Raw genomic sequence first — 14,429 nt, forward strand, 5'->3', positions numbered from 1 at the left:
GTAGATTCCATAATTTCCTATTGGATCAATCCAACAAGAAGCTATTACAACTCTAAGTATGTATCATCCAACAAGAGAGCTTTAAAATATATAAAGCAAAGCTTAACAGAAATAAAAGGAGAAATAGACAAATCAACAAGTATAAAAAATGAAATCAGGAAGCTGAATGGACATAGAACCAACTCTGTTCTCATCTTTTAACAAAATAATTAGCAAAAAATAATTCTTACAGTTGACAGAAAAATGTACTGTTGGTAAAGACACATGAGACAAATAAGCAAAACTTATTTAGAGGACATGTTCTCTCTCTGCAGTGTTTGGGAGCCTCTTTTCCCTTCCCAGAAAGAAATTCACACTTTTCGGAAACAGTGCCCATTATCATCTGGTGAAAGGAAGGCTGTGAAAGGAAGACTATCTTATTCGGCTTCCTAGAGATAACATAGTTCCTTAGGCTTTGTGTAGCTTCATGACTACAAGTTCCTGATATTTAGCATGCTGTAGTCTACTGTATTCTGTTCTCTTTGCCAACATACTATTGCACAAAAGCATACAATAGTGTTTTCTTGGATATTTTCTCTATTTTGGTCTCTACTGCAAAATTATCTCAGTGAGTCTTGTTTTTGCGGTACGCGGGCCTTTCACTGTTATGGCCTCTCCCGTTGCGGAGCACAGGCTCCGGACGCGCAGGCTCAGCAGCCATGGCTCACGGGCCCAGCCACTCCACGGCATGTGGGATCTTCGCGGACCGGGGCACGAACCCGTGTCCCCTGCATCGGCAGGCGGACTCTCAACCACTGCGCCACCAGGGAAGCCCTGTCAATTGTTTTTAAGTTCTTAAATCAGAGTGGAACTCATATGAAATGTTGAAAAAAGAAATCGGGTCTTTAGGGCAAGAGTGACATATAGTCCGGGTTCCTGGATTCTTAGGTTTTTGCAGCTGGTTACTTGTCTACTTTTCAACTTACACTTTTCACTCCTGATGGCGAGGCTGCTTTGAATTATTGACATGACCTTTCCTTTGATGGCTCAGTGTCTTTGCCTTCTTCAACATCTTTCTAGATTACCTGTATCACTTCTGTCCATATAACACACATGGAATATGGAGTAACACAGAGTAAAAAAAAAAAAAAAAAAAAAAAAAAGCGTGGGTGTTTCCAGTAATACACAATCACGAATCTCTATAATTTTTTTCCATTTAATATTTTGGTGATTCATGTATTGACTTAACCATGTAAATTTCAATATTGTAACAGGTGCCCGTCAGAAAAGCAGAAACACAAAGAACGGACAGAGCACATTGTCTCTGAAAAACTGCAGAGTCAGAATCAAGAGGTCACTAGAACAGACGACGCGACCATGGTCACACGAATGGTCGCAAACTAGAACGACCCTAAAGTCACTGGACCTCAGAGTCCCTCGACCCCGTAGACTCCCTACCACAAATTCCACCGCTGAAAGCTCCCACACCCGATCACGCAACGGTGCTCCTCCCTTTTCTTTTCTTTTTTTTTACTCCTCCCTTTTATGACTGCCTCCAGGAGCTTGAGGCTCAGGCTGGCCCATCTCGTCTCTTCAAGGTGCCCAGACCTTGCCCCACTTTCACCCCACTGAAGTCCAGTCCCAGGTGGAGCCGGGACCAGACGGAACGAAACCGACTCAGCGGTGCTTCCCTCACGGACCAGATACCGTAACGCCTAGAACCCAAAGATCCAGACAACTGTAAGGAGGAGGCGACTTTTCGCAGAAAATAGATTTGGGCCGAGACGGCCTCTGGGAAATGTAGTCCGGGGCAGGAAAACTGCGGATCTCTTCACATTCTTCTCAGCACCAAGTGGCACTCCCAGGCTCCGAGGGCCGGACTCACTGGAGGCAGCTGCCGCAAAACTCTCAGCTGAGGCCCCTCGGCAGATCTGAGAGCCCCTCAACGCAGCGGTTGCTTGTTCCCGCTACTCGTCAACTGGAGGGCCAGTCCCGCCCCGGCGAGCCGCGAGGGCCTTTGGGAAGAGTTATCCTGCGTCTAACGGACCGAGGCTTGTGCTGCCTTCGGACACAGCCGGCACTGACCTTAATGGATTACCTAACTCGGGCTGCACCGGCTGTGCCACTTGGGCAGCGCTGAGGTGCGGAATTGGGGCCTGTGTCTGCGGGCTCGGTGGTGAGTCCTCGGGAAGTCGTGAGCTCAGAGTCCGGGACTCTTTGTGCTGGGTGAAATAGGGGCCTGCGGACCACCCGGTGCCTGTGTTGTTGGAGGAGGAGGCCGGGCAGGGCTTTGCCTGTGCGGGTGGTTCCCTGAGGCCGTGGGAGCGACGTGTGAAGGACTGTGAGCGTGTGGCTTGATAGGACTTTATTTGCCAGGCATTTGTCTGTGACTGATATGGCCGTGGAGTCGTGTGTGCTGGCGGATTTTGTGGATGTGCTTTTCCTTTTCTGTTTCACTATGAACGTGGCTGCAAACCACGATAAAAGGCAGAGTTCGGTTGTGTGTGTAGATTTGTGAGACTGTTTGTACCAGTGCTTCATTTCTTTGGAGATGGTAATCGTAAATATGTTTTTCTATGAGATATCAATAGCCCCAACACGTTGTTTCAGTATTTATTTAAAATTTTATTTCTGTGTAATGGCCACGTTGTTTTGTGTGCTTAGTAACAATACTCCTTGCCCCTCACTCCCCGCCCCAAATCACAAAATAAAGAAAAGCTCCAAGAAAACAAAAATCATTTATACTTCTACCAACCACTATCAAAATTTATTTCCCATCTTTTCACCCCTCCCTCTGTGAATACATACATATGCATTCGTATATTATAAAATTGGAATCACGCTATACATACAGTTCTGTAATCTACCTATGCCATTTAACAATGTGCAGTTAATATTTTTCCATTTAAACAATTACACATCTATGTCATCATTTAAAAGTTTTTTGTATGGTATACATTTTAATGCATTTACACCTGTTGATGGGTAATTTGGTTTTTTTAACTTCTTGCCATTATATAGAATGTGTTTATCAGCAACTATTTGGCATGTTATCATGCACTTTCTTAATTTTTTTTGGTGGGAGGCAGGCTCTTAGATGTGGAACTGATAGGTTGAGATATATATGCTTATTAAAGACTCCCTAATTCTATCCAGTTATTCTCTTGTAAGGTTCCAATAATCTACAGTATTACTGGCATGGTATAAGATTGCCTATATTCATACACCCTTGATAACAATGGTTATCGTTAGTATTAATAATCTTTGTTAACCTCATAGATGTAAAATAATTTCTTTAATTTGCAGTTATTTAATTACTACTGAAGTCAACCATTTAAAAATCTTTTTTTGTGTGAATTATGTGTTTTCTAAGGTGTTTTTCTAAAGCAGTGTTCTATTTTCAAATTTCTTTTCCAGGTTCTTCAGGTACTGAGGATTCATTCATTCATCCACTCACCATTTATTGAATGCTGCATGTGACAGGAATAATTATAGATGCTTGGGATATAACATTGAACAAAGGAGACAAACTCTCTGCTATCATGGTACTTACATTGTTGTGGGCCAGATAATAAATGAGGTAAGTAAGTTAAATATACATTAAATAGTGAAACATTCTAAGAGAAAAGTAAAGCAGGAGGATATATAGAATCAGGGATGAGACTTGGAGTTTTAGATGGGGTAGTTAAGAATGCATCCTGAAAATGTAATAATAAAGATATGAAGGAAATACAGGTGCTAGTTATGCACATAATTAAGGGAAGAGGGAACAACAGTTAGAAAAGCCCTGAGATGGGAATATGCCTGTTACGAAGAGGCTGGTGTGGCTGAAATAGAGCAAATGAGAGGGAGAGTAGTGAGAGATGAGAGAAGAAAGGTAATTGGAGGGAAGGAGGGCAGATCAGATTGGGCCTTATGGGCCCTGTTAAGGATCTTGGCTTTTTACTGTGAATGAGATGGGAAGCTATTGGAGAGTTTTGAACATACAAGTGATAGTATCTGCTTACGATTTAAGAGGATTGCCTTGGTTGCTCTGATGAGAGAATTATGAGAAGAAGAATAGGGGAAGAGGTCAGGGACAAGGGCAGAAGCAGAGAGACCAACTAGGAAGCTATTGCATTAATCTAGGGAAAAGATGTTGGTGACCTGGACCAGAGTAGTAAAAATGATGAGAAGTAGTCGTGTACTGGATATAATTTAAAGGTAAAGCTGACATAATTTGCTGATAGAACTGATGTGGAGTGTAAGTGTGACAAGATGACACGATATTTTTTAATCTGAGCAACTTGAAGAATGGAGTTGTCATTAACTGAGAAGGGAAAGAAGGTAGAAAGAACCTGGGGCATAGAGAGATAGTGAGATTTCAGTTTGGAATATTGTATCTGAAGTATGAGATGCCCATTGGACATTCAGGTGGAAATATTAAGTTGGCAGTGGGATATACAAGTCTGAAGTTCAAAAGAAAGTTCTGAGACCTAGGTTGGAGACATACGTTTGGGGATTATCAGCATATAGGTGATATTTAAGGAGATCACTTAGAGGGTAGATGGAAAATGATAGACGTAAAGGACTTATCTCTGGGTCACTTCAACATGAGAAAGTCAAAGAAAATGAGGAGGAACCAGCAAAAAAGACTGAAAGGGACTACCTAGAATGGTTGGGAGAAAACCCCAGTTATGGTGCTTAGTGCTACTGACATGGTCATTGTTTCTAGGCTTTTTGTTTTGGTGGGCAGAGCAAGGAAATATATTCTTTTAGTTTTTTTTAGTAGCTTGATTCACATACCATACATTTTACCCTTTAAAGTGTACAACGGAATGTTTTTCTAAAAAATCCACAGGGTTGTGCACCCATCACCATCGTGTAATTTTAGATCATTTTTGTCCCCCCTGAATTATCGTACCCATTAGCAGTCAATCTCATATTCTCCTCCTTCCTCCCAGTCTAATGAACCACTAATCTGATTGATGCCTTGATGAATTTGTCTATTCAGCCATTTCATATCAATGAAATCGTACAATATGTGGTCTTTTGTGACTGGCTTCTTTCACGTGATATGTTTTGAATGTTTATTAACGTTGTAGCTGGAAATATACTCTTAACAGAGTAGACCCCATGAGTTCATACTGCTATTTGCAATAAAAAAAATTTAGAATTATAGAGTTTCTACTTTAGTTTCATTTTTGTATCTTTTATTTATTAATCCATCCATCTGTAGATGTGTATATGTATATATAAATAAGATAGTTCAGAGCAATATTACTAGTACTTAAAATATTCCTACTGCAAATAATTTAATATTTCTTTATAGATCTATTTGCTTTGGGGTTGTCTCTCTAGGGACATATAACCCAATTATTGTGCTTTAAAGTAAGTAGAACTAATTTCTCTGTGTGTGGTTAAGCCACAAATGTAACATACGAGTAGGTTCATTTGTTTCATTCTGCTTTTGATTTTTAGGTATAGCTTATGGGTTTTTTTGGTTGTTGTTGTTTTAATTTAATTTATGTAATTAATTATTTTAGTTTTTGTTTTAACATTTGTTTTAATTTTGTTTTAGAATCATGTAAGACATTTACATGGTTGGAAAGTCAAATATGCAAAACAAACACACAAAACAAAGAGAAGTCTTGTACTGTTTGCAAACAGGGAGCATGATGCCTCCAGCTTTGTTATTCCTTCTCAAGATTGCTTTGGCAATTTGGGGTCTTTTGTGGGTCCATACAAATTTTAGGATTGTTTGTTCTATTTCTATGAAAAATTCCATTGGAATTTTGATAGAAATTGCATTGAATCTATACATTGCTTTGGGTAGTATGAACATTTTAGCAATATCAATTCTTCCAATCCATGAACACGGAATTTCTTTCCATTTATTTGTGTCTTTTTCAATTTCTTTCATCAGTGTCCTATAGTTTTCATTGTATAGTCTTTCACCTGCTTGGTTGAACTTGTTCCTAGGTGTTTTATTCTTTTTGATGCAATTGTGAATGGAATTGTTTTCTTAACTTTTCTTTCTGATAGTTCATTATTAGTGCATAGAAATGCAGCAATTTCTGTATATTAATTTTGTATCCTGCAACATTACTGAATTCATTTATAAGTTCTAACAGTTATTTGGCAGTCTTTAGGGTTTTGTATGTATAATATCATGTCATCTGCAAATAATGAAAGTTTCACTTCTTCCTTTCCATTTGGATGCCTTTTATTTCTTTTTCTTGCCTAATTGCTCTGGCTAGGATTTCCAGTACTATGTTGAACAAAAATAGTGAGAATGGGCATCCTGTCTTGTTCCTGGTCTTAGAGGAAAAGCTCTTAGCTTCACACCATTAACTATGGTGTTAGTTCTGAGCTTGTCATATATATCATTAATTATGTGAGATACGTTTCCTCTATACCCACTTTGTTGAGAGTTTTTTTTTTTTTTTTTTGGCTGTATGCGGGCCTCTCACTGTTGTGGCCTCTGCTGTTGTGGAGCACAGGCTCCGGACACACAGGCCCAGCGGCCATGGCTCACGGGCCCAGCTGCTCCGCAGCATGTGGGATCCTTCCGGACCGGGGCACGAACCCGTGTCCCCTGCATCAGCAGGCAGACTCCCGACCACTGCGCCACCTGGGAAGCCCTGTTGAGAGTTTTTATCAAAAATGGATGTTGAATCTTGTCAAATACTTTTCCTTCATCTATTGAGATGATCATATGGATTTTTATCATTCATTTTGGTAATGTGGTGTATCACATTTGTTGATTTGTGGTTATTGAACCATCCTTGCATCCCTAGAATATATCCCACTTTATTGAGGTGTTTGATTCTTTTTTTAAAATTTTTTAAAATAAATTTATTTGTTTGTTTTATTTTTGGCTGCATTGGGTCTTCATTGTTGCACATGGGCTTTCTCTAGTTGTGGCGAGTGGAGGCTACTCTTCATTGTGGTGCACAGGCTTCTCATTGCAGTGGCTTCTCCTGTTGCAGAGTGTGGGCTCTAGGCATGCGGGCTTCAGTAGTTGTGGCTTGTGGGCTCTAGAGTGCAGGTTCAGTAGTTCTGGTGCATGGGCTTAGTTGCTCCGCAGCATGTGGGATCTTCCCAGACCAGGGATTGAACCTGTGTCCCCTGCACTGGCAGGCGGATTCTTAACCACTGTGCCACCAGGGAAGCCCTGAGGTGTTTGATTCTTAATGTATGTTGAGTTCATGTTTGCTAATATTTTGTTGAGGATTTTTCATCTGTGTTCATCCGGAATATTGGCCTGTGATTGTCTTTTCTTGTAGTATACTTGTCTGGTTTTGGTATCAGGGTAATGCTGGCCTTGTGAAGTGAGTTTGGAAGCGTTTTCTCCTCTTCTATTTTTGGGAGATTTTTAGAAGAATTCGTATTAATTTTTCTTTGAATGTTTGGTAGAATTCACCAGTACAGCCATCTGGTTCTGGATTTTTGTTTGCTGGGAGGTTTTAAATTACTGATTCAACCTCCTTACTAGTAATCGGTCTGTTCAGATTCTTTGTTTCTTCATAATTCAGTCTTGGATGGTTGTATGTTTCTAGGAATGTATCCATTCCTTCTAGGTTGTCCAATTTTTTGGCATATAATTGTTTGTAATAGTCTCTTATCTTTTGTATTGTATTTCTGTGGTATCAGTTGTAACATATCCTCTTTTGTTTCTGATTTTGTTCGAGTCCTCTCTCTTTTTACTTGGTGAGTCTAGCTAAAGGTTTGTCCATTTTGTTTATCTTGTCACAGCATCAGTTCTTGGTTTCATTGATCTTTTCTCTTGTCTTTTTAGTCTCTATTTCATTTTTTTCTGCCCTGATTCTTGTTATTTCCTTCCTTCTACTAAGTTTGGGCTTCTTTTATTCTTCTTTTCTAGTTCCTCAAGGTTTAAAGTTAGGTTGTTTATTTGACATTTTTCTTGGTTTTTGAAATAGGCATTTGTTGTTATGAACTTCCTTCTTAGAGCAGTTTTTGTTGCATCCCTTAAGTTCTGGTGTATTGTACTTCCATTTTCATTTGTCTCAAGATATTTTTGATTTTGCTTTTGATTTCTTTGTTCCCATTGGTTATTCAGTAGCATGTTGTTTAGTTGCTACATATTTCTGAATTTTCCAGTTTTCTTCTGGTAATTGATTTCGTTTCATACCATGTGGTTGGGAAAGATGCTGGATATTATTTAAGTCTTCTTAAATTTGTCAAGACTTGTTTTGCGGCCTATCATATCCTAGAGACTGTTCCATGTGCACCTGAGAAGAAGGTGTATTCAGGTGCTTTTGGATGGAATTTCTGTATATATCTATTTAGTCTGTCTGGTCTAATGTGTTGTTTAAGGCCAATGTTTCCTTATTGATTTTCTGTCAGAACAATTTATCCATTGTCTTATTGTATTGCTGCCTATTTCTCCCTTTAGACCTGTTAATATTTGCTTCATATATTTAGGTGCTCTTATGTTGTGTGCATATATATTTACAAATGTTTATCCTCTTGTTGGATTGACCCCTTTATCATTATGTAATGCCCTTCATTGTCTCTTATGGCAGTCTTTGTTTTAAAGTCTGTTTTGTCTGATATAAGTATAGCTATCCCAACTTTCTTTTGGTTTCCATTTGCATGGAATATCATCATGCAAAAAGATGGACCCTTCAGTCTGTGTGTGTTCTTACAACTGAAGTAAATCTCTCATAGGTAGCATATTGATGGGTTTTGTTTTTTTTATCCATTCATCCATTCTGTGTCTTTTTGAAAGCTTTTCTTTTTTTGTGTGTGTGGTATGCAGGCCTCTCACTGTTGTGGCCTCTCCCATTGCAGAGCACAGGCTCCGGACGCGCAGGCTCAGCAGCCATGGCTCATGGGCCCAGCCGCTCCGCGGCACGTGGGATCCTCCTGGACCAGGGCACAAACCCATTCTGTGTCTTTTGATCAGAGAATTTAATCCATTTACATTTAAAGTAATTATTGATAGGTATGTATTTATTGCTATTTTGTTAATTGGTTTTTGGCTGTTTCGTAGTTCCTCTGTTCCTTTCTTTGCTATTTCTTTGTGGTTTGATGGCTTTCTTTATTGGTATGCTTAGATTCATTTCTCACTATCTTTTGTTATCTACTGCAAATTTTTGGTTAATGGTTACAATGAGACTGACATAAACCCACTTATATTTATAATGGTCTAATTTAAGTTGATAATAATCAAAGTTTGAATGCATTCTAAAGCTTTACATTTCTATCCCTGCCCCCCCATCATTTTAAAAAATATCAAATGCTTCACAAATTTGCATGTCATCCTTGTGCAGAGGCCATGCTATTCATCTCTATATCATTCCAATTTTAGTATATATGCTGCTGGAGTGAGCACTGGGAGGTTTCTGTTGACCTGTCTTCAAGTTCATTGATTTTTTCTTCAGTCATGTTGAGTCTACTGATGAGTCCATTGAAGGCATTCTTTTTTTTTTTTAGAGTTCCATCAGCACTAAGCAATTTTAATTTTAAAAAAATGATGTCAGAGTAATTTCAAACTCACAGAAAATTTGCAAGTACACTACAAAAAAACTCCCTTATTGCCTTCACCCAGATTCACCAACTTTTAATATCTCTCTCTTTCTTTCTCTCTCTCTCTCTCTCTCTCTCTCTCTCTCACACACACACACACACACACACACACAATGAGTCTTTTTCTGAACCATTTGACTACAAGCTTCAGACCTGATCCTTCATCCCCTAAATACTCCAGTGTGTATTTCCCTAAACAGAGACCTCCCAATAAGTCAGGAAGTCAACAATTGATACAACATTGCCATTTAGAGAACCTGTTCAAATTTCAGTTTTGCCAATTGTCCCCAAAATGTCTTTTTCTTCATACTTTAAAAAACATATATATTTATTTATTTTTATTTGGTTGTGCCGGGTCTTGTGGCTGGTGGGCTTTTTAGTTGCAGCTGGCAGGCTCCATAGTTGTGGCTTGCCATCTCCTTAGTTGCAGCATGCGGGCTCCTTAGTTGTGGCATGCGAACTCTTAGTTGCGGCATGCCTATGGGATCTAGTTCCCTGACCAGGGATTGAACCTGGGCCCCCTGCATTGGGAGCATGGGGTCTTAACCACTGCACCACCAGGGAAGTCCCCCCGAAATGTCTTTTTTAGTTTTCAGGTACAGGATTCCTTCATACCTTGCATTTGGTTGTCATGTCTCTTTGGCCTCCTGTAACCTGGAACAGTTCCTCAGTCATTCTGTCTATCATGTCCTTGAGAGTTTAAAAGAATACAGGCCTTATATTCTGTAGGCTGGCACTCAACTTGAGTCCATTGGATGTTTCTTCATGCCTAGACTCAGGCATGTATTCCTGACAAACTTTGATTTTCTCATTATGTCATTCTGTCCCATCACTGGTGATGTTAACCTTGATCATCTAGTCATGTTGATGTCTTCACTGTAAAGTTCTATTTTTCCTTGTAACTGTTGGAAAATGTTCCAGTATGGTGCTAAAATCCTGTTCCTCATCAAAACTTTACCCATTCTTAGCCTCCATTGACAACTTCAGTCTGAACCACTCTCCAGTTGATAAGTGGTTTTATGTTTATATTATTCCTTTTACATTTATTGGTTGGCATTATAGTGGAAAGGAAGAGCTTTCCTTTCTCCCTATTGATTTATATCATGTTGAGCTCATGGATTCTATTTTATTCAGTAGGTTATAATTTATTACTGTAAATATTTATTTTCATGCTCAAATTGCCCCTAATTTGGCCAATGGGAGCTTCTTTGAGCCAGTTTCACATCTTTTTAACATGGTCCTATCAGTTTTTGAGCACTTCCTTAATTTCTGGCACAAGATGTTCTAGGCTCATCTTGTAGTTTTCCTGCTCCAGCCCTAAAATCAGATATTTCTTCAGACAGTCTTGGTTCCTCTTCTTTTTTCCCATATAAATATTTTTTGGAAAATTTTGGACTTTTATTTATTTATTGTTGTTGAAGTATAGTTGATTTACCATATTATGTTAGTTTCAAGTGTACAGCAGAGTGATTTGGTTATATATATATTCTTTTTTTGATACTTTACATTATAGTTTATTACAAGATATTGAATATAGTCCCCTGTGCTATGCAGTAAATCCTTGTTGTTTGGTCTTTTTATATGCATCTGTTAATCCCATACTCTCAATTTATTCCTCCCTTGCTTCCTCTCCCCTTTAGTAACCATAAGTTTGTTTTCTATGTCTGTGAGTCTGTTTTCTGTTTTGTATATAGATTCATTTGTACTATTTTTTAGATTCCACATGTGATATATAATATTTGTCTTTGTCTGACTTCACTTAGTATGATACTCTCTAGGTCCATCCATGTTTTTGCAAATGACATTATTTCATTCTTTTTTTATGACTAAATAATATTCCATTGTGTATATATATATTATATATATGTACACCACATCTTCTTTATCCATTCGTCTGCCAATGGACATTTAGGTTGCTTCCATGTCTTGGATATTGTAAATAGTGTGCCACTATGAACAATGGGATGCCTGTACCTTTTTGAATTAGAGTTTTTGTCTTTTCTGGATATATGCCCATAAATGGGATTGCTGGGTAATATGGCAACTCTACTTTTAGTTTTTTTTTTTTAACATGGTTCTTTTTTTTAACATCTCTATTGGAGTATAATTGCTTTACAATGGTGTGTTAGTTTCTGCTTTATAACAAAGTGAATCAGCTATACATATACATATATCCCCATATCCCCTCCCTCTTGCATCTCCCTCCCACCCTCCCTATCCCACCCCTCTAGGTGGTCACAAAGCACTGGGCTGATCTCCCTGTGCTATGTGGCTGCTTCCCACTAGCTAGCTATTTTACATTTGGTAGTGTATGTATGTCCATGCCACTCTCTCACTTCATCCCAGCTTACCCTTCCCCCTCCCCACATCCTCAAGTCCATTCTCTACATTTGCATCTTTATTCCTGTCCTGCCCCTAGGTTCTTCAGAACCATTTTTTTTTAGATTCCATATATATGTGTTAGCATACAGTATTTGTTTTTCTCTTTCTGACTTACTTCACTCTGTATGACAGACTCTAGGCCCATCCACCTCACTACAAAAAACTCAATTTCCTTTCTTTTTATGGCTGAATAATATTCCATTGTATATATGTGCCACATCTTCTTTATCCACTCATCTGTCGATGGGCACTTAAGTTGCTTCCATGTCCTGGCGATTGTAAATAGTGCTGCAGTGAACATTGTGGTACATGTCTGTTTTTGAATTATGGTTTTCTCAGGGTATATGCCCAGTAGTGGGATTGCTGGGTCGTATGGTAGTTCTATTTTTAGTTTTTTAAGGAACCTCCATACTGTTCTCCATAGTGGCTGTATCAATTTACATTCCCACCAACAGTGCAAGAGGGTTCCCTTTTCTCCACACCCTCTCCAGCATTTATTGTTTGTAGATTTTTTGATGATGGCCATTCTGACCAGTGTGAGGTGATACCTCATTGTAGTTTTGATTTCCATATCTCTAATAATTAGTGATGTTGAGCATCTTTTCATGTGCTTTTTGGCCATCTGTATGTCTTCTTTGGAGAAATGTCTATTTAGATCTTCTGCCCATTTTTTGATTAGGTTGTTTGTGTTTTTGACAAAGAGTTGCATGAGATGTTTGTATATTTTGGAGATTAACCCCTTGTCAGTTGCTTCATTTGCAAATATTTTCTCCCAGTCTGTGGGCTTTTTATTTTGTTGATAGTTTCCTTTGCTGTGCAAAAGCTTATAAGTTTGATTAGGTCCCACTTGTTTATTTTTGCTTTTATTTCTATTGCCTTGGGAGACTGACCTAAGAAAACATTGCTGTGATTTATGTCAGAGAATGTTTTGCCTATGTTCTCTTCTAGGAGTTTTATGGTGTCATGTCATATTTAAGTCTTTAAGCCATTTTGAGTTTATTTTTGTACATGGTGTAAGGGAGTGTTCTAGCTTCATTGATTACATGTGGCTGTCCACCTTTCCCAGCACCACTTGCTGAAGAGACCGTCTTGTCTTCATTGTATATTCTTGTCTCCTTTGTCAAAGATTAATTGACTGTAGGTGTGTGCGTTTATTTCTGGGCTCTTTATTCTGTTCCATTGATTTATATGTCTGTTTTTGTGCCGGTACCATGCTGTTTTGATTACTGTAGCTTTGTAATATTGTCTGAAGTCTGGGAGGGTTATGCCTCCTGCTTTGTTCTTTTTCCTCAGGATTGCTGTGGCAATTCTGGGTTTTTTGTGGTTCCATGTAAATTTTATGATTATTTGTTCTAATTCTGTGAAAAATGTCATGGGTAATTTGATAGGGAACACATTAAATCTGTAGATTGCTTTGGGTACTATGGCCATTTAAACTATGTTAATTCTTCCAATCCAAGAACATGGGCTATCTTTCCATTTCCTTGAATCCTCTTCAGTTTCCTTTATCAATGTTTTATAGTTCTCAGCATATAAATCTTTTACCTCCTTGGTTAGGTTCATTACTAGGTGGTTTGTTTTTTGGATGTGATTTTAAATGGGATTTTTTTTTTTTACCTTCCCTTTCTGATATTTCTTTGTTAGTGTAAAGAAATGCAACACATTTCTGTATATTACTCTTGTATCCTGCTACCTTGCTGAATTCATTTATGAGTTCTAATAGTTTTTTGTGTGGAGTCTTTAGGGTTTTCTATATAGAGTATCATGTCATTTACATACAATGACAATTTTACCTCTTCCTGAATGCCTTCATTTCTGTTAGTGTATTTTTTAAATTAATTTAAATTAATTTTTATTGGAGTATAGTTGCTTTACAATGTTGTGTTAGTTTCTGCTGTACAGCAGAGTGAATCAGCTATATGTATACATATAATCCCTCTTTTTTTGGATTTCCTTCCCATTTAGGTCACCTCTGTTGATATATTTTTGATTGCTAGCATTCCTTTTGTTTATTTCTCCCCTTACATTATCTATTTTCCTAATTTGTTCATTAGAGCCCTGAACATATTAGTCATAGTTATTTTAAATGCACTGCACAAACTTTTACTGTGCCCTTTGAAATGTAAATTATTGTGCTAGGCCATGAAGAAGCCATATAAGTAGTCCCTGCCATAAGTGATTCACAGTCCTAGGGAGAGAGACAAATCAGCAAATGCTGTGGCAGAATGATAAATGCCAATGTTGGGCAAGCTCATGGGATGTAGGAGTAAGATATATCCAATAGAGGGATATCCTGATCAAGGGATAAAGTAGTTTTTTGTTTGTTTGTTTGTTTTTTGCCATGTTGCATGGCTTGCAGGATCTTAATTCCCGAACCAGGGATCGAACCTGGGCCCACAGCAGTGAGGGTGTCAAGTCCTAACCACTGGACTGCCAGGGAATTCCCTGGATAAAGTAGTTCTTAATTTGACTTAAGGATGAGAAGACATTGGTCAAGTGAAAGATGCAGTTGATCAGCAATCAGGGAATGGTTT

At 38.5% G+C, this 14,429-nt stretch overlaps 1 protein-coding gene across 1 annotated transcript in view; it reads left to right on the top strand.

The window, feature by feature from the left end:
• Nucleotides 1–2,072: 2,072 nt before the first annotated feature.
• Nucleotides 2,073–14,429, top strand: part of LOC309837327 (uncharacterized protein) — a gene marked incomplete at its 3' end in the record, with an annotated part of 59,202 nt that continues 46,845 nt past the window's right edge. Inside the window, exons 1-2 of the mRNA XM_082677799.1 lie at nucleotides 2,073–2,120; nucleotides 3,397–3,559. Coding sequence (XP_082533925.1) covers nucleotides 3,555–3,559 — 5 coding nt within the window. The 5' untranslated portion in view covers nucleotides 2,073–2,120; nucleotides 3,397–3,554. The remainder of the gene's footprint in view (nucleotides 2,121–3,396; nucleotides 3,560–14,429) is intronic.

The sequence above is a fragment of the Grampus griseus genome (assembly GCF_964374135.1).
Source record: "Grampus griseus genome assembly, chromosome: 19".
Classification (NCBI taxonomy): Eukaryota; Metazoa; Chordata; class Mammalia; order Artiodactyla; family Delphinidae; genus Grampus; species Grampus griseus.